Genomic DNA, 23,671 nt, shown 5'->3' with positions numbered 1-23,671 from the left:
TATTTAATCAATATATAATCATGCAATGTGCAAGCACCTAGAAGTTAAAAAAAGGGAAGAACAAGCAGCAAGCATGGATATGTCAAGTATAAATCATGTCTAATTTCCTCCTGTGACAGGGTAGCAGACCTTGTCAATAGAGGAGAAAGAGCAGACATCATCTATCCTGACTCCAGCAAAGCTTTTGACATGGTGACATTCAAACATGGCCTACGTGAAACAAGTATCTGGTAGATGCATCACCAGCTGGAAAACTGTCCTGAGTGAATGGTTTATCAACAGCCACTGTCAGAGTGGAAGGAAATTATCAAGTGAGATTACACAGGGGTCTGGCAGCGTTCACTCTTTTTTTCTTAATGACTTGGTCACCAGAAAGTATGCACTTACTGAGTTTGCAAGCTGGGAGAGGCTGCAAACAGGCTGGAGCATATGCCCATTTATAAAATGACCTTGTCCAGCTGGGAAAATATTCTGGAAAAAGCAGACTGCAGCTTCAGTAAGATGGCAAATCCCAGAAGCAAAGGATATCTGGGAAAGCACTGAGAAAAAAACCTGTGGTGATGCAAAGATTCCTCCCCCACCCCTGCTAATGCCATCCCTGTAGAACAAATGGGGAAAGTGATGTGTACATGGTGCTAAAGTCCTGGCCCTGTTATTAACATTAAAACAGTAATTAGCTGCTGTGCTCTGCTGCAGGGAGAGGACAGATTTCTATCTGTGGTCCTCACAAGGCAACTTGCAAGCACTTATTAGTCCTTGTGCATGAAAGATGCAGTAAGCATTTAAATGAGTTTTAATTATTAACTATATTAGCTCATCTGTTGGATGATTTACCAGTGATATAGCACAGTGAAAGCCAGAGCACTCAGGCTAATTTTCTGTCTGTTCCTAAACAGGAGACAATCTGCTAAACCACATATCCTACCAGCAATGGTTTAATACTGGATTCTCTCACAAAAATCCCATTATCTTACTGGGATGACAAACAACCTCTCCCACTGCAGGATGGCTTTCAGTGTGGACTGAAGGAAGGGAACTCATCAAAGTGGCTTACCTGAGGGTCGTGCCTCTATAATGTAGCCAGTTGTGGGTTTTTCTCCTGAGTCTCCCTCAGTCCATTGCAGAGTCAGCCCAGAAGCAGATTTTGTCACCAGAATTTCCTGAGGGGAGCCAGGAGACCCTGAAAGATGAACCAAAAATAGCAAATGGTGGTGGTACCACAGACAGACTGCAGTGATCTCCATTTCTTCTACTGATCCAAGGGAAAAAATTAGTAATCTAGAAATGCTGGTGAACATACAGGCCACATAAACCAGCTCAGTGGGCTACTGACCTAAATCTTTCACCAGTTCTAGTACCAGCAGCTACATATATATGGCTGGGTTTTACAGATACCTATGTTAAGAAGGAATGAGAAAAAACATTCTCATTTTAACTACTAACATATCACATTGCTACTGCTATTTCTGACTTCAGAGTTTGAAGGCAGCCTCTGAATTTCAGGGAGAGGTTCATGGGGACAGCTGCCTGCCCATTCACTTTGGAAGAAGCCACTCTCATGTTGGAGAGGATTCCTGATTTATACTGCCTGTGTTGGGGCATGAAAGTTAAACTGTGGATTCACAGCACTGCTGTACACAGCTAATGGCTATGGAGGGTACTGTGATAAAATGAAAGCTTGCTGGCACCAAGAAGAGTGGAACTGCCAGATGTGGCTCTGATGGGAAGACATAAATATTTCCCAGAGCTGGAAAAAGAAGCAAAAATCAGAAATGTGACCATTTACTTGGATGTTGCATCATTTACTGGGCAGGCTTATGTCACTGGAGGGCATTTACCTGGTTAGATTATCTGTTTATCAAAATTACTGATCAAACAGGAAAACAACTCCTTTTGGTACACACCAAAAGGAACAAAGCTGGGGTTCAGCCTTGAGCTCCTCTTGACGTATCAGGAAATCTCTTCCTCTGAATAAGCTGAAGTACAATTGTAAAAAGTCTTTCAAGGCTTTACATCCAGGAACCTCTGCTGGTTTCAGCAAAGTTATCCCAGTTCTGACTCCATCTCATAGCAGAACTGTCAGAATTATGTGCCACGCTGTCAGGCTGCAGCTTTGAAATCCCCAGCTAGCCCATTTGTGTCATGATTTATTCACACTGTTTTGTTTATTCACATCAGACTTCCAGATTATAGGAAAAAGGGAAACATGCTTTTCATGGGCAGTTGTGAAACTCACTGAATCATGTCCTGCGCTCCTGTGACTCAATTTCTCCTTGGCTTAGAAATTCCTGTGAAGCCCTGAGTCCACTATTCCCCACTGTTGGACCTTGTTTGTATAAGTGATCTGGCTTTTATGGTTCCACTTACCTTCTGCTGGCCCAGCTGTGACGTTGGCTTGCAGTTCAGGACCGTAGGCGATGGTTCGGGCTTGCACTCTGAATAAATAGGTCATGCCCTTGGTGAGATCTCGGACCTTCAACCAGCGCTGCCAGTTCCCTTTAATGTCCACAGTCACCACCTTACTAACCCCTGGAAGAACCACACAGCCAAAAAAAAAAAAAAAAAAAAAAAAAAAGGGAAGGTTGCAATGCAAAAAGAGAAATAAAGGGGAGCTTATTACATCTTGATGGTAAGTAAAATTATCTAACAGTTTGCTAAGAAAGTATTTCTTACAATTAGCAGGAGTTTAAGTAGCGATAATAGCCAATTTTCAGCACTGATAAGTATAATTAGAGTTTAAGCTTGATAAGTGGGTACTGACAAGAAAAAAACCGTTACAACACAACTGGGAAATTACCAAGAGACTTCATGCAACTTCACTAATTACTCTGGGAAGAAAGGAGGAGGTAAACGAAGAAGACTGCATGTTGCAGATCACTTCCTAAGCAAGCATTTCTCCATTGCTCCTTTGCCTCCTAACCTGCAACATTGCCTGGAGGAGAAAACAAGGGCCAGGTTCTTTTCTTTCATCTCCTCCTGTCATTTCCACCATTACCAAGTGAATGCAGAATAAAGGATGCATATCTCACAGGGATCCTAGGGGTATAGATGCCACTGAAACAGGAGGTGCAATCAAAGCACTATTAGCTTGGACAAGGCTGAAGTCATCACTTGTGTTTCATTCACTCTCTGAGGAATTTTTCATACATGGATGAATTAAAATCACTGCTGTTTTCCTCATCAAGGCTCGGAGAGAGTTTCACATTTATCTTCTCAATGCCGCACTAAGGGCAATGAGTGCTTTGTAAACAAAAATCTTGTTTTTACTGAAACTTTCTAGAAGCAAGTCAATGGGAAGAATTCAATTTATAAAATATTTTACAGGGCAAAGCTGGAATTTACAGTCTTTTGGGCCTTTTTCTGGTTCTGTAGACAGGCATAACACATTTCAAACCAAGAATATTTTTTCCACTAAAGAAGGCTTCTGGCTAATTTATCTTTCTAGAAAAATGCAGAAGAAAGATGTTTTTCAATCCAGATGCTTGTTTTATGCAAATCAGGATGATGCTTTCAGTTTTCATCAGTTAAATAAAGAAAAATGTCCAAGCAATTTCTGTTCAAAGTTTTCTCCCAGATACAATTTATAACTCAGGGAATCTTTCCTTGGTTAACGAGGAAGCAGTAAAAGTGCTCCTCTCCTACCCTAGGTGTGCTATTTCATTTCTCTGAGACAAATCAGGAAGCATTTGTCATTTTTGAAGTTTTATTTAAAAAAAAAGAAAAAAAGAAGGGACTGTTAAAAAAAGCTCCAGGGCAATTTTGTTGTCTATTATTGTGTAAAACATAATGCTGTAAAGCTTAAACAATAAAAGGTCAAACAGGGTGAGGACTGCTAAAGAACAGATTGCTCTGTTAGCAGAACACACAGGTTTGAAGAGGTGGCTTGGGAGTGGGGATGCAGGAAGTGTCACCACAACCATGGTGAGGATGCTCAGCTGAAAATCATCAATGGGTGTGAAATCAAATGATGCAAGAAGAAAGCTCCAGAGGGGTTTGGTCTGTCTGTGTTGGTGCATTGTAGTGTTGGCACACAGGAATGTGAGACCCAGGGCTGGAAGGACACTCTGGGATTGTGGAGTCTGGCAGCTGTCTGCATTCAGCATCGTGTGTGCCATCTTCAAATGGGTTTGGCTTTACCTTGCTCCCTAAGTAAAGGAGCATGGCTTCTCTATTGGAGGAAAACGATGACACCGACAGAGGGATTACAACCACGGTGGAAGAATAAATATGTTTGCTATAAGGAAAACATCACAAGAGCAAATGGATAGAAACTGGGAAATAAATGTAGGTAAAAATTGAGAATCTGAGGAAAAGCTCTCCATAACCTTCCCACTTATATCAGAAATCTACAGGGAAAAGAGAGACAAACTGGAGTCAGAGATAGCACAGAGGAAGGTGAGGAGAAGACAATAAAACAAAGATGCTGAGGGTGTTAAGTCAAATGCATGCAGAGAAAACATGATCTGACACTTCTATGTTTCCAGGGGGAAAGAGTGTATTCTTAAACAGTGTAGGAATGAATAAAAGGCAGGAAATGCCCAAACAGCCTGAACCTCCTGCATACCCTGTGCACATTTCTTGGTCACAATCTGCATTAGCTCTTTGTGCTCAGACCTGCCAGTCGCAAAGGCTGAAAGTGCTTCCATTCCTGTATTTTCATTCTTGAATATAACTTTCTCAGTGCAGGAGATATGGATATTCAGACAATATAGATCTTTATTCCTTACAGAAGAAGCAAATACGAGTGATTGATATCCTTATTTCTTTGGAAAAGAGTTTAAAATGGATTGGCAATGGCTGAAATTACTTTCCCTGCTGTCACGCTGCCAAAGTTGGACATCCTATTGAACTATTGGCGATTTACCAGGAATATAAAAATACTAATAAGACCCATCCACAAACTTTGCAATCTTTTCTAATTCACCTTTGGAATGTATTTGCATTTGTTTTCAGAAAAGGGCCAAATCTTTCTCTGTTGCTGTTCTGGCAAATGAATGAACCACTTGTGGCCACACCATTGTTCTGCTCTAGCTCAAATCTAGTGCTGGGTTAGAAATGTCTCTCGCAAGCTCCACCTAAACAGACACAACCCCGTTCCTAACACAGTTATTTTCACCTGTCAGAAGTGGCAGCTGTACCACTGATGACTGGTACGTATTTGATGCCTGGGCAATCTTTATGATAACAGAAATGACACATGATTTGATAAGCAACACAAATGCATCTGATGACTATTCTAGGATGGAGCCTACTCAGCAGTTTCAACACAGGGAGACAATCAGGCACTCTCAGGCTGAGTCTCCTCTTCACCCATACCAGGTAATGATGACCACAAAATGACTTTTCAAATCATACAGAATAGAGTTTGTGCAAGAAAATGAGAGGGGACAGACAAAAGCTACACTCCACAACATTAGAGTTCACTGAGCAGCTTTGGCAAAGGCAGAATTGTTTTATTTACCCTCTGCCACCTGGCTTCTCCTGGAAAATGGCAGAGGGCAAGTGGGAAATTGGGCAGAGATAAAAGATGCTACAGTATTTTTCTGTCCTTCCCTCATGAATATGTATGATCTGAAGTCTTTCTTACCCTGGACGGGAGCCAAAGGCTCGTAGACTACTCGATAACCCTGCAGGACTCCATTTGCTGCTGTCGGCTCACCCCAAGAGACATTGAGTGTAGTGCAAGTGATCTCAGAGAAGGCCAGGAAGCTGGGAGCACTGGGTGCTGAAAGGATTACAAATAGATCGAATTGCAGCAGGGGTAGTCAATCTGACACACCTATGTATTATAAAACATTGCCTTATTTGCCCAGCCTTAATCTAAAGGAAACAAATTGAGAATGGGATTTGTCAATTGCATCCAAACATCCTGTAATCCATCAGAAAGTCAGCCTGGCCTTAAAAATACTCAGCTGCAAAGCTGAGCCTCAAAAGCAGGCAAGGAGATAGGACACAGAAGGGAAAGACCCTCAGAAAGGCACTGTGTGAGCATACAGGGCATTGCCTTCACCCTGTGATGAAGCCACAGCCACATCACAGTTGCATCCAGCACAGACAGCTCAGTCTGACTGGGTGGCTGCTGAGTCAGCTGAAAAAAAACTGAAGAATTAGAAAAAGCACAACAATTCTCCACAGGACTCTTTGGGCAACTCCCAGGCACTGGAGATGAGAGTTTCTTTGGATTTTCGGATGCAATAGCAGAGTCCAGAAACAGACTGACAGTTTTGGTCTGGACCAGCTTGGGAAGGCACTGACCCTTCTGCCAATCCATTCTCTTTTCTACTGTATCACTCCCTTTGCCACATGGTCCACTTACCTAATTCTGTTTTTTTTACCTCTAGGACCATGACAATGTAACATCCCATCCAAAAGCTAAATCTAAGCACCAGCACCCACCTGTATCCACTCATTTCCCTTAACCACTGTCCAGTTACATGCTGGTCATCACCAGGTCTGTGCTTTGAGACAAGAGCAGGGTCCCATACCTGCCTGGTGTGTCCTGCCCTGCGAGGGGCTGCTCCTGGGGCCATCCCCAGCTGCGTTGAATGCGGAGATGCAGACCATGTACCGCGTGTGGCTGGTCAGGTTCTTGAGGCGAACAGTTGTCTCCGGGAGGAAAAGGACCTTCACTTTCTCTGTGTCGTTTTGGATGTCACTCTCCCAGTAATAAATCTGTTAGAAGAATGAGATGAGGTGGCATATCTCACACTCTAGAAAATGTCTGGGTATTGCAACTACATAAAAGGAGGAAGGGGGCACAGTCATAGAATCATAGAATTAGGGTTGGAAGGGACCTCAAGGATCATCCAGTTCCAACCCCTCTGCCATGGGCAGGGACACCTCACCTTAGATCAGGTTGTTCAGAGCCACATCCAGCCTAGCCTTAAATCCTCCAGGGATGAGGCTTCTACTACCTCCCTGGGCAATCTGTTCCAGTGTCTCACCACCCTCATGGTGAAAAACTTCTTCCTGACATCCAACCTGAATCTACCCATTTCTATTTTCTTTCCATTCCAGTCTTGCTCTGCACTCCTCCATTAAATGAGATACCAATGCTTTTCACCATGTGCCTGGCCTTTTATCTTCCCTTGGCAAATTCCTACAAGTCCAGTGACCCCATAGCTGAGTACATCACTCAAAAATAAAGCCCAGGCTGAAGAATGTGGCCTAATGACAGCGGATATGAGCTGCCAGAGTTCAGCAAGGAGAGATCAGTTTTTTTTAAATTCTCCCTGAAACACTCACTGCCTGTCAGCACTGGCATCCTGATACAACAGTCTGTAATTCCCCTCTGTATGCACACAACAGTTACACCATTTGTGTTCACAGGACAGCCAAGCAACTACCTTCCTGAAGAGGGTAATAAAGACTTTCCCTAAAGTTCTTTGAGGTACGTTTCCCCATTCTTCCCTTACATAATTTTCATCCTGCTGCCATAAAATCAGGCTTTGGAGAAGTTGTTTCCAAGAGGAAAATTGCTGCCAGCCCTACTTATTGGACAGGCCTGGCAGCAAGAGCATTACAACAGGCCAATGCAAGCCAGAAAGTTGAGAGAATGAGCCAAGGCAAGACTCCACCTTGGCTCTACAAGCCAAGCTGTTAGAGCCATCTATATGTGTACAAAAGGAAAAGAACATGAATTGATATATAAGGATGCTTGTTACTGCCAAGAAAGGATGCCAGATTATTCACATTGGCTTGGCTTTTCTTCACTTATGGACTTAAATTCATGGTCAGAGGCAGAGCCAGACACTGAACCCAAGCCAAGCTTCACTGTTTGTAGACTTGCCCACTTCCAGTCTCTGAGGGTCCATTCTCATGCTGGAGAAGCTAAACAACATGCCTCTGCAACGTGCTTGTTGCCTATGAACCAAACGCAATTAATGCGGTGATTTAATCTTGTTAAAGTTAAGGAAATGAAATAATTCTTCTGAAATCTGACCTGGCTCAGGCTTCTAGCTTGGAGAAAATTCTGTTTTTCCTAGTGGCTTGTAACATTTGATAGATAGAAAGTTCAGTTAATTTTATTCAATACATTTCTTGCCCCTAGCTCTTCTGTGTCTGTTGCTTTTTGGAGCAGATATGTTGCCTGCATAAGTGGAGCTTCCTCCTTATCTGCATACCCTGCCTCCCCATGCTCTCCTACTCCACAAATAGCAAATCACTTCCTCTTTTCTCCAAGCCACAGTCTCATTCTCTTTCTTTTGGTTTTGGGACTTGGTGCCATTTCTGTACTGCAGTCTGAAAACTGTTTTAATTTGCTTTATGCAGTGAGAGCAACTGTAGTTTGCAGAGCTATCTCACAAGTTTACGGCAATGCCATGCAAGATAAAGGAAACCAGTGGAAATTGGAGGATTGCCTTATAGCCTTGGATGTTCCCATTTTGGCTGTCAGCAGGAGGGGGGTCCCAGGTGAGCTCCAGCTGGCTTGCAGAAAGGGAGTTTACTTGGATGTTCTGTGGGGCCAGTGCTGGTGCTAGAGAGAAAGGAAAACAGAAGAATTAATAGTGACAAGCAGAACCAGTTCATAACCAGGTTGCAATTTTCCATTTGTGGAAGGACCCAGAACAGATTCTCTTTATGCCACAAGTCAGCTGCCAGAGTGAGCCCAGGAGGTATCTGAACCACAGGAAACTCTTGGTACACTTGGACTGAGGAACAGCCGAGCCTCTGGTCGTGGCTATGTTCTGTCCCACACAGCACTGTTAGACATTGAATCAACTCAATTCCTGCCAGCAGCTTTTGAAAACAAAAGGATAATTCTGTCTTCGTTCTATTGTAACCTTTGGGGCTTGCCTTTGGCAGTGACACTGTTCTCCTAACCAACCACTCCTGAAAGTACCTGGGAGCAAGGCAATGCCCTGGCCTCCATCAGCCTGTTCTGGTCCTCGGCGTCAAGGCTTTTGTCACAGCCTGTTTGCAAGGCTCCAAGACTCAGAGTCAAAATACTGTTGAAAATTACCTCTCCATCCCTGGAAACATTCCAGGCCATATAGGATGGGGCCCTGAGCAACCTGCTCTAGTTGAAGATGTTCCTGCTAACTACAGGGGAGTTGGACAGGGTGACCTTTAAAGGTCCCTTCCAACCCAAACCATTCTATGATTCTACAGCCTTCAGTTTGCTGCTTTGATTACACCTTCACAGATAGGTGCTGGCACTTTTTGGCTCCTGATGGCATTTTTTCTTTGCATTGTGCTGTCCTAGAAAACCAATCTTGGAGCGCGCCCGGGTCACGCCATCCTTCCCTTCATCAAGCTCCAGCTTGGTGCAGGTGGATTTTCTTCCCCAGCAGCTAGCAAGGACGCTCTGTTTTCCTGACCTGCTGTCTGTGCCTCCGGCAGGTCTTAACAAAGCAGCACGTGTTCTGTTTGCAGAGAAGGGGCCGGAGTGTGTCCTGCTCAAACTCCAGAAGGAGGAAGAGAAAGGCAGAGCAAAGGGTGCACTTCTCCCTTCTCTGTGCTCAGGCTGCCGTAGCCTTCACCCAGACCACCCCAGAAAAGATGTCTTTTTTCTCACTGCCCCTTTACAAGCCAGAAATAGAAGTGATAAAACATTCACTACTCGAGTTCGCTAGCCCTGGTTATCTGTTCCTCTGGAGGCTTCTTCCTTCAGAGAGAATGACCTTCATAAGTCACACTTCCGTACCAATATTCCCCTCCCCTCCGAGTTATAGAATAAAACAGTAATTAACACCCACTCAGCCTGACACCAACTATTTATTTTGTTCTAACTGTGTGGTTTCCATATTATCACTGCCCACCCTGCCGTTAATGGAAATGTTAATAACCAGCGCCAGGTTGTTGTGACAGATGCTTGGGCTCATTATCAGAAATTCTTATTTACCGCTCCATTAAACGACAGAATCGCACAAAAAAAACAATTCAATCAAAACTAACTGGAGGAATTTTAACAGCCACATTAATAATCCAAAACATAAATAAAGTTAATGTCTTTTTTTTCTTTCCCCCCACCCCGACGCTTGCCACCGGCAACTTATTGCCATACAATTAAAACGTTGAAAGGTAAAAATCAAAACTAGCCTTTATGCCAGTGCTCAGTTAAAATTGTTTGCTGTATTTGTTGTTGTTTCTTTTTTTTTTTTGGCTGGATGTAGCAAATGAATGAGGTGAGAACAACCATCAGTAAAATACCAGTTATTCACAGGGGTGGACTGCACTGCCTTCTGCATTTCACAGAGGTCCAAATCACAGAATCTCAGCGTGGTGGGGGTTGAAGAGATCCCCTAGTACAAGCCCCCTGCTAAAGCAGGGGCACTAGAACAGGTTACCCAGGATTGTGTCCAGGCAGGTTTGGAGTCTCCCCAGAGAAGAAGACTCCACAACCTCTCTGGGCAGCCTGCTCCAGTGCTCAGAAGAGGCAGCGAGCCGGCTGGCTGCGCTGAGTGTCACACTGTGCTGTTCTGTCAAGGACCAAAAATCTCAAGATTTTAAGACTTTCACAGCATGCAATAGAGTGTGAGGCCAAACTGATCACACAGCACAAACCTGAAAATACATCTCAGAGATTTGCAGATGATGGCATGCTCAGGGAAACAGGAATAAGTACAATCACAGAAGAAAATGGATCACTTTAGCCACATATTTTCTCTCTAGGTAGCGACACTACTGTCTATCCTGAGCTGACAGCTTCAAAGTGCTCTCAATACCCAGGTCAGAAGCAGTATCTATAACAGCCTTTTTCTTTGGATCATCTCTGCCTGCCTGCAACAATTGCTGCTTCCAAGATGCAATCATTAGAATCATTGAGTAGTTTTGGTTGGAAAAGACCTTTAAGATCATTGAGACAAACTGTTGACTTAACACAGCCATTAAACCGTGTCCCAAGGTGTCACGTCCACACCTTTTTTTTGAACACCTCCAGGGATGGTGAGTCTGCCACCTCCCTAGACACAGTCCTTTCCAATGCCTGACTACTCTTTCAGTAAAGAAATCATTCCTAATATCCAACTTATGTCTCTCCTGGTGCAATTTGAAGAGTCGGCATGTGCAGCCTGCTGCCAGAAAACCACAGCTTTGCCTCAACCCATTTTTGGAGAATGTCTAAGAAACACATTGGTCAAAACCTGCCAGTGATCATTCTTCACTGACACTCTCACTGCTGGAACTTCATTTTTGCTGGCATGGCAGCAGAAAATTTGATGGGAAAAAAAAAAAACAAACCAACACAACAGAGACGATGTAGAAAAAGACATTTCCTCTTCACTACCCCCAAGCCTTGCTGAGATGCAAATTGTTTGGTTCTGTGCCCTGTGAGCCTGTCCCTCTGTTCAACTTTCAAAACCTGATGTGTCCCTCCTCTTCCAAGTACAGATTTCTTCTTGACAGCAAGGGACAGCAGAGAAGTGTTGCTGACACTTGATGTGGCTCTGTGTAGACAGCACATTACATTAAGGGTGAAATGAAATACTGTAAAAAGAAGGAAACACATCCCTAAAGACTCTACCTATTTGAAACCCCAAACCACTCACTGAATGTATGGACAGCCTGTGCCAATAAATGCAACTGCATTTTAAAGGTGAATTCAAAAGCCTTTTACCTTCTAGGAATGCAGTTCAAGATTACCTGAGCTCTGAATTTTTTCATGGCTGTCGAAATCAGGAATACATAAAAAGCAAGGTTAAAGCTGCATACCACACACTGCTTGAGGTGTTAGTGACATTATCAACTACAGCAGGATTGGCACAGACCCCAGAGGGTCCAAACTCAGCTCCTGGCAGGTTGAAAGCATTTCACTTTCCCTGGGAAAAAAAAACAAAAACCAAACCACCCTATGTATTCATCAAGTCTAATTCTGTGCACGTATCCTGCCTTGGAATCTCATGCAGATATTTGTAAACATTTATTTTCTTATCTGATTTCCATTCACCTTTGAGGTTGTATCCTTGAAACTCTCTCAGCCAAAACATAAGGAGAAAGGCTGAGGTGGTTATAGAGTAATTAGTGAAAAAAAAACCCCACCAAACACCTATAGATTGGATAATGTTGGCAGGATCACATAAAAGCAACAACTCTATCTGGAAATGGAGAGTGTCAAAACGAGCCCATGAATACAGTCACATATCTAAACCCACATTTAAATGTATCACTGTCCTCATTTTCTACTTGTACTGAACAGCCTCTGCTCACACTGCAGTCAGTTTGAGTTTGCAAATGCTTATAAAGAGAAGGTGCTTGAAATCCCCAGTGGCCTGCCTGCACTGCAGCTCCATGCATTGCAGAAGATTCACCTTAGTTTTTCTTGCTGCTTCCTTGGGATATTTGCTCTCTGGGCTGTGTGTCACTGAGAGCTTTTCATCAATGTGAAACTCCTATTCCTTTCCTCAGTGACAGTTGCCACGATGCTCTGTAGCACAGGTAGGCTACAAATCCTTGTGATTCATTGTGTAAACTTCAAAACTGTTTTTATGGAGCGTTCCTTGCTGCTCTTAACATCTGCTCCAATTTCTGGGTAGCAAAGGATCTCTCCTCCACTGATTTGCTAATTGTTTCTGTAATGCCAGTATTATGTCAGGACATCCACAGACAAGTCTGGAACAAGATTCCTTCATACACATGCTGCTTAAAAAAATGTGCAGGCAAAAAAAGAGGAGAAAAAGATGCAGTGAGAGAGACTGGAGATTTTCTGTGCATCAGCTTGATCCCTCAGTTTCAAACAATCCCAAGCAAATTTCTGTTTTGTAAAGACCTCTGATCCTCTTCTATCTAGCAAGCATTCCCCCCCCCTCCCCAGTTCATCAAAGCATGCTTTTGTGAACATGCCTGCTTTTATTCCCCAATAATCAATATATTTGCATTTTGGTGTTAGCACCTAGAGGCCAGAATCTCATCGCACAATGTGTTGCATAAACACAGAACAAAGAGACAGCTCCAGGCCTAAAAAGCCTCTCATCTATATGTCTACATATGTAGTTGCAGCATGTTGTGACATATCAGTTGTAATCTTATCTACCTAGTGAGCAACAACCAGAGAGAAGACACAGCAATATTCGATGTTGCATGTGCTCACAGTTCCAGCTTGCACATGCAGCACACCTCTGAAGTTTACACACTGCTTCCTGGCACACACAGTCCTGGAAAACAGGCTGGAAAGGATATGGAGAGGGCTCAAAGCCATCTCCCTGCATCACACCAGGATCACCCTGGCTGGTCAGATGTTTGGGAGATTTTGATCACCAACCTCTTTCCAGACTTCTCCGCCATCTTCACACAAACTTTGCCAGTGTAGTGCTATTTTAATAACACTGGAAATCTCTCTCAGATGAATATTTACTTTGCCAATGTATTGCTAGATTAATAACACTTCAAAATATCTTTCAGGTTATTATTTCAATGTCTAGCCTAAACCATCCTTGCTGCATTAAAGTTGTGTCCCTACAACGGCATGGAGAACAGATTGTTTCTTCTCCCATTGCAGCTGCTGCCCTCAAGTTATGGCCTGAAAAAGCAACAGTTAAGTGGATTTTAAGAGCCAAACTCCACAAAACAAACAGAAGGTCACAAGATAAAGCAGCAAGACTGTGCTGCAGAATGGGCAGAGCAAAACACAAGGAGTTTTCTTGCAGTATGAGCTTTAGAGAAGGAATGCAATGATGGTACCCTCCCAGGAAAGAACAAAAAGGTGCATCTGCAGGTGTTTGCAGTCACTCCTTCCACAAAGGAAAAAGCAGCATGAAAGAAAAACGTTCAGCTTTTATTGGCCGTTTTCTCACAATGCCTGCAAAAAGGAGGTGGGAGTGAGGAACCCTTCCCCCGTGCAGCAGAACCTCGGTGCCATCAGGAATGCTGCGTGAGCGATGCTGATTAGTTCAATAACAATTAGTTAATTGTGCTTTAAAAACAGCTACTGTGAAGCTGCTTTCCGCTGTGACAAAGCAGCACAGGCTATATTTAGAATGCAAAAAGATGTTTCCCACCAATTTCTGGCTGTTTTAAGCCAGGCTAAATTTTGTGCTTTTTCCAAGGACTGCACTTTCTGGGGTTACTCAGATGTAGTTCAGATCTAATATGAAAGGCAGAGGTTTGACCCACATCCTCTGTATGTGGATCTAACGCTCTCCAACACAACTCCATTTGCTAAAACCGGACCAGAGTGCTCTTATCTCTTACTCAGGCATGATAACCAGGCACCAAAACCATGTTAATCAGATTTGTATCACCCTAGGACCTGAAATGAGACTCAGCAAAGAACTATCTGAACGCCCCCATTTTTGAGAAGCCCAACCTCCTGCTTGGTGGGGAGAAGGTTAAAGTAGTTGGAAAGAGCAAGTTTTTTGTCAGGGATGTTGATATATGTGATGTGCATGTTGATTTACATGGCTGCATAGACCAATGTAAGAGAAACTGAGACATCCTACTGTAAAAGAGATTGATGGAACCCAATACAAGAAGAATTTTAACAACATCTCTCTCATCCTCTTGGACACTGATGAAGAGGGAGCAATCTGTGAGTGCTCCCACTGATAAAAAAAATAGAAAGATAAACATAGAATTAACTTGGTGGAGAAGAAGGTGTGAAGAGGAGAAAGAGAAGAGCTGTCTGGAAGAGACTTTGGGAATCTAGCAGATCCACAATTGCTTTAGTCTATGCCATATTTATGTGAGTAGGCAAACACTTGGCCCCTTCCCTGTAGACTACAATTAGTACAGTAGCTGTGTTTTGCCATATCAAATTGTTAAGGATATTGAAGTCATGAAAAAGCATAAGTAAAAGCAAATAATAGCCAAATGCAACATCCCCAGTTTAGCACTGGGAAGCTTCCCAACATCAGGCAGGCACATCTTCAGAATCTGCAAGAGATGCGAGAAGGTGGCAGGGGTAGAGGGAGAAATAACATTCATGGCATATATCAGGAAAATCTTGAAATTAAACAAGGACTACAAATGGAGTATCCTTTCCACAGAGCCAGACTCTAGGAGGTTGTCTGCCAATGCCATTTTCTTGAACTGAGGAGGCAATCATGTTCTGAGGAAACCTCGACGGATATGACTTATTCATGAAGACCCTTCATAGAGTGGCAAGTGACTCAAGCAGAAAAAATTCTCATCCTGTCCCTCACCATCTCCTCCAGCAGTGATGAAAACACTGTTGCTGTGATTACTAATCTCTTAACATGAAACTCAGATTTCCCAACGAGCCATGTGTGGTCCAGGATTTTCATGGGAAAGACATGACCTGAGTGATGCAGATGAAGTTACCATGACTGCACTGCAATGCCCACAACCAAAGTGAATCTGATGGTGCAATACTGTGAAATGGTTAGAGCCTGCAAACAAACACCACATGCTTTTCTTTTGCTGAAGCCTACAGTTCTACTTAGCTATTACAAACCTAAAATAGGCTATCACATTGCATACCAAGATTATCCATCAAGGGGCTGAGAATGCCGGCCCAGATATAAAGCCCTTACAGAACTGTCAGACTGCCTCTGGAAAGGGCATACAGGTGGTTAAAACAGGAAGGGGGGAAATAGTAAAATGGGCTTTTCCCTCTAATTTTTTTATGTCAAGAAAGATATGATCACACAAAGGCAGGCAGCCCATCAGTCAGCAGAGTTGGACCCATGAGCAGGAACAAGAGCCTGACAAGCATTAGGTATGGGCAAACAAACACACAGGCATAAACCTACAAGCCAAAATCCCCTCTCCCTTACATCAATGCAAATCAGGGTTAGCTCCACTAAAGCCAGCAGAGCTAACCCAGTGTGAAAGTTGTGTAACTGAGAGCAGTGTCAGCTCTGATGAGCACAGGATTCACCCCCAGGAGGTAGTGAAGGTTGTTCAAGGGTGCAAGGAATGGTGAAGAATTGCTGACTGTTTGATACTCTGGCCTGATCCTCCCTCACATGCTCCAGGAGGAGTGGCAGCAGCACCAGGTGGGAAAGTACCACTCTCAGCTTTCTTAAACAAGTCTACCTCTTAGCTGGAGAGAAAATTACCCAGCTCAGACTATATCCTCAGGATCTTTGGTTCCAAGGCTTCATTCCACCTCCATTTATAGTCATGTTCCACTCCTTATGACTTGCTAGTCTCACACTCTAGTATCTCAGTACCAGAAATTCACGGTACCTGAGAAAAGCATCCACTTAAAGTTCACTAAGAGCAAGGGCAGCACCTACTAATGCCTAATAAGCACCTTATTAGGCATCCTTATGCTCTACTAAAGCCAAGAGAGCATGTCAAATAATTGGGGTAAATCTCCACTGGGTTTGCCATATACCAAATGTTAAAAGCCATACTTGAGAAAAAGTCAAACTGAGCAGGTGAGATCTGCCACTGTGATCACCTTTTGCTGTGCCTTTAATGCACGTTTGGGTAGCTGACCCCCGGGTGGGATTAATTTACGATGTACTGATTGCAATGGTCAGGGAAGCCCAGGGAGCTCATGGAGGACTGTGATCTTGTGCTCCTGGGGAGAGAGAGATTAAATTTACATTTTCTTGTCTCTGGGTGAGAGTCTTCTATTTTGTGAGTGTGTATTTTCCAGTCATCAAAGCATCCTAGAGCTCATCGCTGCGGTTCTATGTGTCGGTATCATCTCGGTGTCCAGACTGCTGTGGTCAGAATGTTTTAAATATTGCTAATTCATGCTTCCCTAAGAAAAAAATGAAAACTTTTTTGTTTTCAGGCTAAAACAGGCAACCTGAAATGCCTGCAGTTCCATGATTGACGATGGATACAGCAAACAGATGTCAGAGAAGAAAACCAACTGTGTTTCTCTACAGCTGGCTTCACAGCAAAGCCATACAGAGGAGGCAAAGCCACGGGAGTTGAGACCCATATGAAAATACTTAGAACATTTTGCTCACATATCCCAGGATGACTGAAAACAAGCAGAGCAGGACTGCACAATTAAGGGAAATAGAAATTTGGCTGCAAGTACAACCCTTCAGTCAAAAATACTCAAACTCCAACCTGTGTCTGCTTGAATATGACTTATCAGCCAGGGGCCTCCCCACTTCTTCACCAGTGCAATTTATGGTCTGTTTTACTTTCCTACTGATTGCTCATGTTTTTGAAAGGAAGGTTAATTCCTTTGCTTTCCATGGAGTAGCTTTGCTGTTGGTTCAGTAAGGCTTTGCATACATGATCAGGCTTTGCATGCCTCTGCCCTCTGTGCGCTGCACAGGGATGTCCCTGCACTCGGTTCTTCACAGGCCATATAACACTGCAGCAGAACAGCTAATTTGTCCTACCACTCCCACTGCTGCTTGCACCAACTGCAGAACAAAGACAGGAGTCCTGATGATGAATTTGAGTACAGAGAGCCTGTCCGTCTCGGGCCGCGTTTGGTACCGCAAATCGCCATCGAGTCGTTGGGGTTGGGAGATGGAGGTTCATCATCTGAGCAAAACATTGCATGGCAACTGCAGCCCAGCGCCACCCACACTGGCAATAGCCGTGGCAGAGATAAGCAAGCACAGTTGATCAAAACCTGATGGTATTTTTGCTTGGAGAGAAACATCTTTCCTAGGTTGAGACGTGATAAAAAGAGGCAATTACAGCAGAGCTAAGCAGGAGCTGCCGCACGGTGTAAAGCATTGTGCTGTACCAAAGCCTGCTTATGACCAATATTAACAACTTAATGAGCTGTTAATGAGGCGAGCGTTCGGCTTTTACTTGCAGCAGGAAAACATTGCAAATCATTTTAGGGGAGCTTCTGGCTTGTCAATGGAGAATTAAAGATGTCAAATAAGCCCATCAAATCTATGTCTCAATCTGGACACTGCTTTCCAGTGCATTCTCTTAAAATTCCTTTTCTTGTATGGTAGAATAACTTGCTTTGACAGCAGTACGACTCTCACTTAGACTTGCTTCCTTCTGCCTTGACATTAGATTTCAGTCTCCAGAGAGCTGCAGGGATGTCTTTTTGACATGTTGACATTAAGGACACTTCTTCCACAGACTCACACTGGCATGGTTACTTTCTGTCTTTGCCATTTATAAGAGCAGCTACTGCGCTAAGCTACCACATTTGGAAGTTTAATTATGAAACCTTTGCACTCATGGGTAAACAGATGAGGAATGTAAAACCACCCTTAAAAAAAAAAAAATAAAATCACAGGTTTGCACAGGAAAGGGAACCAAAGTGTGTATAGAGAATTTGTATCCATAATTCCCCAGCACTGCAGCAATACCAGCAACACACAAGGAATAACTAATGCTCTAATGTAGGCACGCTTTAGTTTGTTATTTTTCACTGTCCTGTCACAGCCCTGCAGGATTAGATAATGCAGCCCAGTGCTATCTATACTGCGTTACCACCAGTGGAGCTGCATTGATGGGAACGACAAATCCAAATTGGACCTGCTGCAGACAAGCCCCAAGTGGAAACCATGTACAGAGTGAGTCTAAAGGAGTTTAAAATCCACCAAGAAATACTGATGGGATGTACCCAGTGACTGATGCTACTCACAGAAGCAGAACGTTGTTGGGATACAGGCATGATGGTTTCCAGCAATGCAAGGGAAACTGAAAAGATGTTTATTTCCCAGTTTGACCAGGAGATGTCTCATTTTTTTCCTCTCCATCCTTCCATACCTTCTCTTTCTTGCTCTGCTCTGCCTTTACTCTCTCTTTTAGTGCATTGCTGGAGAACATGTTTTAGATTTTTAACTCCAAGCTCAGAGGAGAACTCTTTCCTTAGGGAAAAAGACACAGGAGACAGAAATGAAATCCCAGTGTCACTCCTGGAGCAGGACATTCCAAGAAAGGCTGTAAAGCTAACTCACAGCTGAGCAGGATGTTGGAACAGCTTTGCAGATTCGTTAAATTTGAAGGGGAGGACAAAAGAAAGATGAATTTTTCAGACACCTGCCATTCTCCAAAAGTAGCCTTTTCTGATGTTCAGGAGTGTAAACAATTAATAAGGAAAATATCTAACACCTCAAAGGCTTGGTGTTTTCAAAATGTCAAGGAAGGCCAATTCCTTTGTTTAAAGTTTCAGCAAGTGAAACCAATAATTTATTTATTACACTGTTTTCCAATAGCTTCTCTCCATCCCCTGTTGTTTACCAAGGGAAGGCACTGTCCCTAGGCTGACAGGTTTTAGACTACTGCAATGTGAAATGGCCACGATAATCCTTCTCTTCTTTCCTCCAGTGGCATCTGGGATGGAAATGCCCACCCAGTTCTTCTAGCTGTGCCAGCAGCAATGCATTCCCTATCTGCATGGGCACAGCCATCACTGGGAGACACAGCCCACGTGTCCCAAACAGATAGGAAAAAACAGCCAAGGGGGCCACCGCAGACTGATTGAAGCTGCCAGTGCTGAAATGTTGTCATTCTTCTTGTAGACTGTTAACAAGGAGGCACAAGGGACTCCTCTGCACAGCATCTTCTCAGCTACATTTGGGGAGGGAAGAAGATAAAGCTGCTATGCTATAAGTGGGGGTGGAGGGCTAAGGTAGTGCTGAGGGACTCCCTTCTCCAGAAAGTGAGCTCCAGTGGGGAGGTGACACCATGTAGAGCATTTTGTATGAACACATGAAAAGATTGAGGTCTGCAGAAAGAGATGAAAACATTTAAGGACAAAGCAGCCTTGTTCTGACAGCCTTCTCTGGCATTAGCAAGAGAGACACAGGGACACTGCCTGAGCACAGATAACCAGGTAAGAAGGGACAAGAAGTCTTTGATAGAAGCAGTTTACAAAGGGGAGCCAGGTGCTTGGAGTCAAGTCTTTACTTCCTTACAAGGCTTCTTTCTTTTTAGCATGGTTGCTTCTCTTTATTTTGTCTTCTCTTTCCCAAATCTAAATCACTATTTGCGATCTTGGAGCCTTCCATATGGTTTCTATTTCTTGCCTGTAAAATGCTGGAGACAGCCAGACTGGCAGAACAGAGCTTCCCTCCTTGTGCCAGCTATGGGTGGACAAAATAAGGTTTGTGAACTCCAGGGATACCTGTGGAGCTAACGGGCAGGAGGGCAGATGAAAATAATTGCAGATAACAGTGGGAAATTTGCTTTGGTGTCTGCTAGCTTTGCACCAAGAGGCAAATTCAAGCTTTTGAAGATGGTAAGAAAAAGGGGGTAAGAAACAGTCATCCCTCTGCCACATTTCTGTTCCTTTTCAAGCTACAGTTTCACTTGGAAAAAAGTGAGACAGCCAAGAAATCATTTCTTGAAGATAATGGCACAACCAAGGCAGCATTTCAATGGAAAACATCTAAGAAGGGGATCTCTGTCTCCTAGCCCTTTTTACTCTTCGCCTTTCCCATTGCAGAATCAGCTCTCAGAGATCGTTATTAAAAAGAACAACAACAATGAGCCAGCCTCATCAGTTCTTGTGAACTCTGAAGGTCACCAATGCTGCCATCATTTATAATGACATACATCACTCCCCTCTTCACACAAATAGATTTACAACCTCTTCAAAGGCTGGTGTCTCTTTGCTACCTCCTCTCCACACATACGTGCTCTCCTCCAGCAGCAGCTGCTGGAAGAAATTATAAAGTCCATTATTTTTCATCCAGAACAGCTTTGTTGTATATGTGAACAGCACTGGAGGCTGTAAGCTCATTAGCACAGGATTTGTATTGCCACCTTCCATTTTAGTCACCTTCTCAAATTAGGTGAAGCAGACCTGCCCCAAACCTGTGATTTCTGTTTAATTAAAATGCAGGCAGCAGAGCCTTCACAACTCCAGAGCCCACCGCGCAAGCAGATAGTGACAGCGACCTCCTAGAATAATGGTCTTGATATAGTGGTTGCTCTAACAGAGTCTTAATTTCAGTTGAGCAGAACAGCACCTCTGGTAGCAGCTGCATTTAGGGCTGGGATGAATATCAGTACCCAGCCTCTTGCTGAACACTCACTGCCTTCCCAATCAGCGCCAGCATCCCTGACAGCTCAACTGTTAAACGAATTAACAAGGCGAGGAGGGGGCTTGCCGATGGGGCCGAGATGCCCTTCCTGATTTCTGCAAGCGGAGGCTTTCAATTTTTCTGTCATTCATCTGGAGATGCACATGGTTCTCTAATGAGCAGGGCAGAGCTGCAGCTGCCTCTAAAAAGATGACATTTATAGGATCTTCTGGTCTGCAAAGAAGAGGGATCCAGCCACTGGAGGCAGATCAGGGAAGGACAACAGCTCCCTTCGGACTGAACAGGCAGCACATCCTTCCCAGCTGCACTGAGCACAAGGACTCCCAGCCTGTGCTCCTGATGTGAAGAATTGCTCTCCACACCAGTGAGTTTTGCAAACATCCAGGCAGAACTCAAAACAGAGCCTTTGATCTTGTGGGCTACTCTAACAGCAAAAAGGTTTTGCTAAACCTGTGGCCAAAAGAAATTCTCATAACAAACAAATGAACCCAAACACTTGCATCCAGTTCCCCTGCTCCCCAGGCAAGTCAGGATACAGAGGTCTGTTCCTCCAAGGCCTGGGCTTGTGTGGCTGTCAGCTGGGGTACAGCTCAACATCACTCCAAGGCACGAAACTCCTCATCTGACTAACAAAACTGCCTGAAGTTTGGTTTTAATGGCTTTGTTTTTATAACTTTGTCAGGGGGATCCATTGCCTACTGGAGCTTTTATAGTAAAAATCCAGATACCATGACAAGAAAATGTTAAAATCTAACAGGAGAACACAAGAGGGAAGGAAGGAATGGCAAACATTCCTCCTGCATTGCTCACCCTGGTTGCACCAGACATGGAATCACAGAATCATTTTGGTTGTAAGAGACCTTTAAGATGAAATCCAACCATTAACCCAGCACTGACAGCTCACCATGTCTCTCAATACCACATCCACACAGCTTTTAAATCCTTCCCTGGGCAGCATGTTCCAGGGCCTGACAATCCTTTGGGGGAAGAATTTGTTCCTAATATTCGACCTAAATCTCATTTGGCACATCTTGAGGTAATTTCCTCTTGTCCTATCACTTGTTACTTGGGAGAAGAGATTGATCCCCACCTTGCTACAACCTCATTTCAAGTGGTTGTAGAGAGCTGAACACCACATCAGTTTTGTCTCCAGGTGGCCCATGCTGTATGAAACACCGACCGGAACTGCACACAGTTGGGTACTTGGACTGAGCTGGCCTAAGCCTGGCACGTTTCCCCAAAGGCACATGCTGTATATTCCTTTTTAAGAAAGGAATGTTCTGGCACTTACCATAGTCACTGCAACCCTTAAGGCAGAATGAAGCACCATTCAACAGGACTAAGACATAAGTCATCTGGGGGCCTTCAGACCTGACACTGATGCCCTTCAGTCATTTTGTGTTCAGTGCTATGCCTGTGCTGTCAGCACTTACTGTTTATTGGGAAGGTTTTCTCTGGTTTTGACATGGCTGCTCCATTGCTGAAGCCAGGCAGACCCATTTTTTCCCCAGCTTGCTACTTAACTGCCTTTACCATGGGTAAGAACATCAAGCAAACAATAACAACAAAAAGTTGTATTTTCACAGCACGCTTTTAACTCAAAGGTGTCACAAATCAATTTAAAACTTAAATTGCAGTACCAGCTCCAATCACTTTACTCACAGTATAAATCACAGCCAGTTCTGGAGGTGGAAGAGTCAGTTATATAACAAAGTGTAATAACTTCACACAACAAGAGTGAAAATCGGCAGGAAGATCCTACATTCGTCATTTCTACGGCACCAACCTGGACTGTTCCTAAAGAGGTAAATCCAGGATCTTTACACAACCATCTGAGTCACACTACAACTTCAGATACACCAGCTCTGCCTGGGAAAGAAGGTCTCCTGGATATATCAGTTTCCTCTCCACTTTGGCTCCTTCCATTGCCCTGTGTTCCCTGTCTGAGTTATGACAACAAAGACCAGGACCGTGGGATTAAAAACCACGACTACAACAGCATTTCCTTGTTTTCCCCAGCTGATTTTCTGTGCTGTGGACATGTGTACAAATGCATGTGCTGGCTCTGTTTGCAGCAGTGAGATATTTAGCTCTGAAACAAAAAATGTACTTTGAAGCCAGATACAGTTGGCCCCACTTGGGGCTTTCTTTGCTGCAGTTGCAGAAGTATGTTGGAGCAGCAGCAAGCCAGGGGGGAAAAAAAAAGTCAATATTGCCAGCTGTCTCTCCAGAACCATGCTGCTCTGATTAATTTATGATGTTTTCAGAGCAAGATAGTGAAATGAAAAGGTTAAGTAGAGTTGAAAAAAACCCCGTGCAGTGGAGTTTAAAAAGAAAAAATAAATGTGCTTTGCTTAGTTTTGGGCACTAGAATCTTTAATGAATAATAAGAAAGTGAATTAACACTGGGTTTGAAATCTTCTACACCCCAGCCTTGATACAGAAGAGCAAAAGCGTAATCAGATTCGTTGGTGGTGGCAGACTGAACAACAGGAGGGTGAGTGTTGCCTCTTCTTGTTCTGAGCTTCAAAAGATGCTGCTGCAGAAATTGATACCATAACTAACAACTATTTCGGCACCAGGCTCTCTCCAGCTGAGGTCACCGTAAATACAGCCCTGCTGCTGTGGCTGGGAGGAAGACATCAGCTATATTCCAGTCCTGCTGCTCAGCTGGAGTTACTGAGAGGAACAGATTTGGCTGTGGGTTATCTGGGCTTTGCAAAATCACCTGTCTCATGAAGCAGTCAAAGTGTCTCAGCTGTCCAGCCCTGATTTCTGCCTCCGGATTTCCAACGGAGGGATTTAAAAATGATCAGCAAGTTACATTTCAT

General features: G+C 43.7%; 1 protein-coding gene across 1 annotated transcript in view; it reads right to left on the bottom strand.

The window, feature by feature from the left end:
• SDK1 (sidekick cell adhesion molecule 1) overlaps positions 1-23,671 on the bottom strand; it is a 420,137-nt gene that overhangs the window by 20,173 nt on the left and 376,293 nt on the right. The window contains exons 36-40 of the mRNA XM_054390916.1: positions 8,361-8,476; positions 6,486-6,672; positions 5,588-5,725; positions 2,368-2,529; positions 1,055-1,180 (exon numbers count right to left, since the gene is read on the bottom strand). Of these exons, the coding sequence (XP_054246891.1) occupies positions 1,055-1,180; positions 2,368-2,529; positions 5,588-5,725; positions 6,486-6,672; positions 8,361-8,476 (729 nt within the window). The remainder of the gene's footprint in view (positions 1-1,054; positions 1,181-2,367; positions 2,530-5,587; positions 5,726-6,485; positions 6,673-8,360; positions 8,477-23,671) is intronic.

Source organism: Indicator indicator, chromosome 22, assembly GCF_027791375.1.
Source record: "Indicator indicator isolate 239-I01 chromosome 22, UM_Iind_1.1, whole genome shotgun sequence".
NCBI lineage: Eukaryota > Metazoa > Chordata > Aves > Piciformes > Indicatoridae > Indicator > Indicator indicator.
Note: the sequence above shows the minus strand (reverse complement) of the source record. Positions and strands in the feature narration are given on the sequence as shown.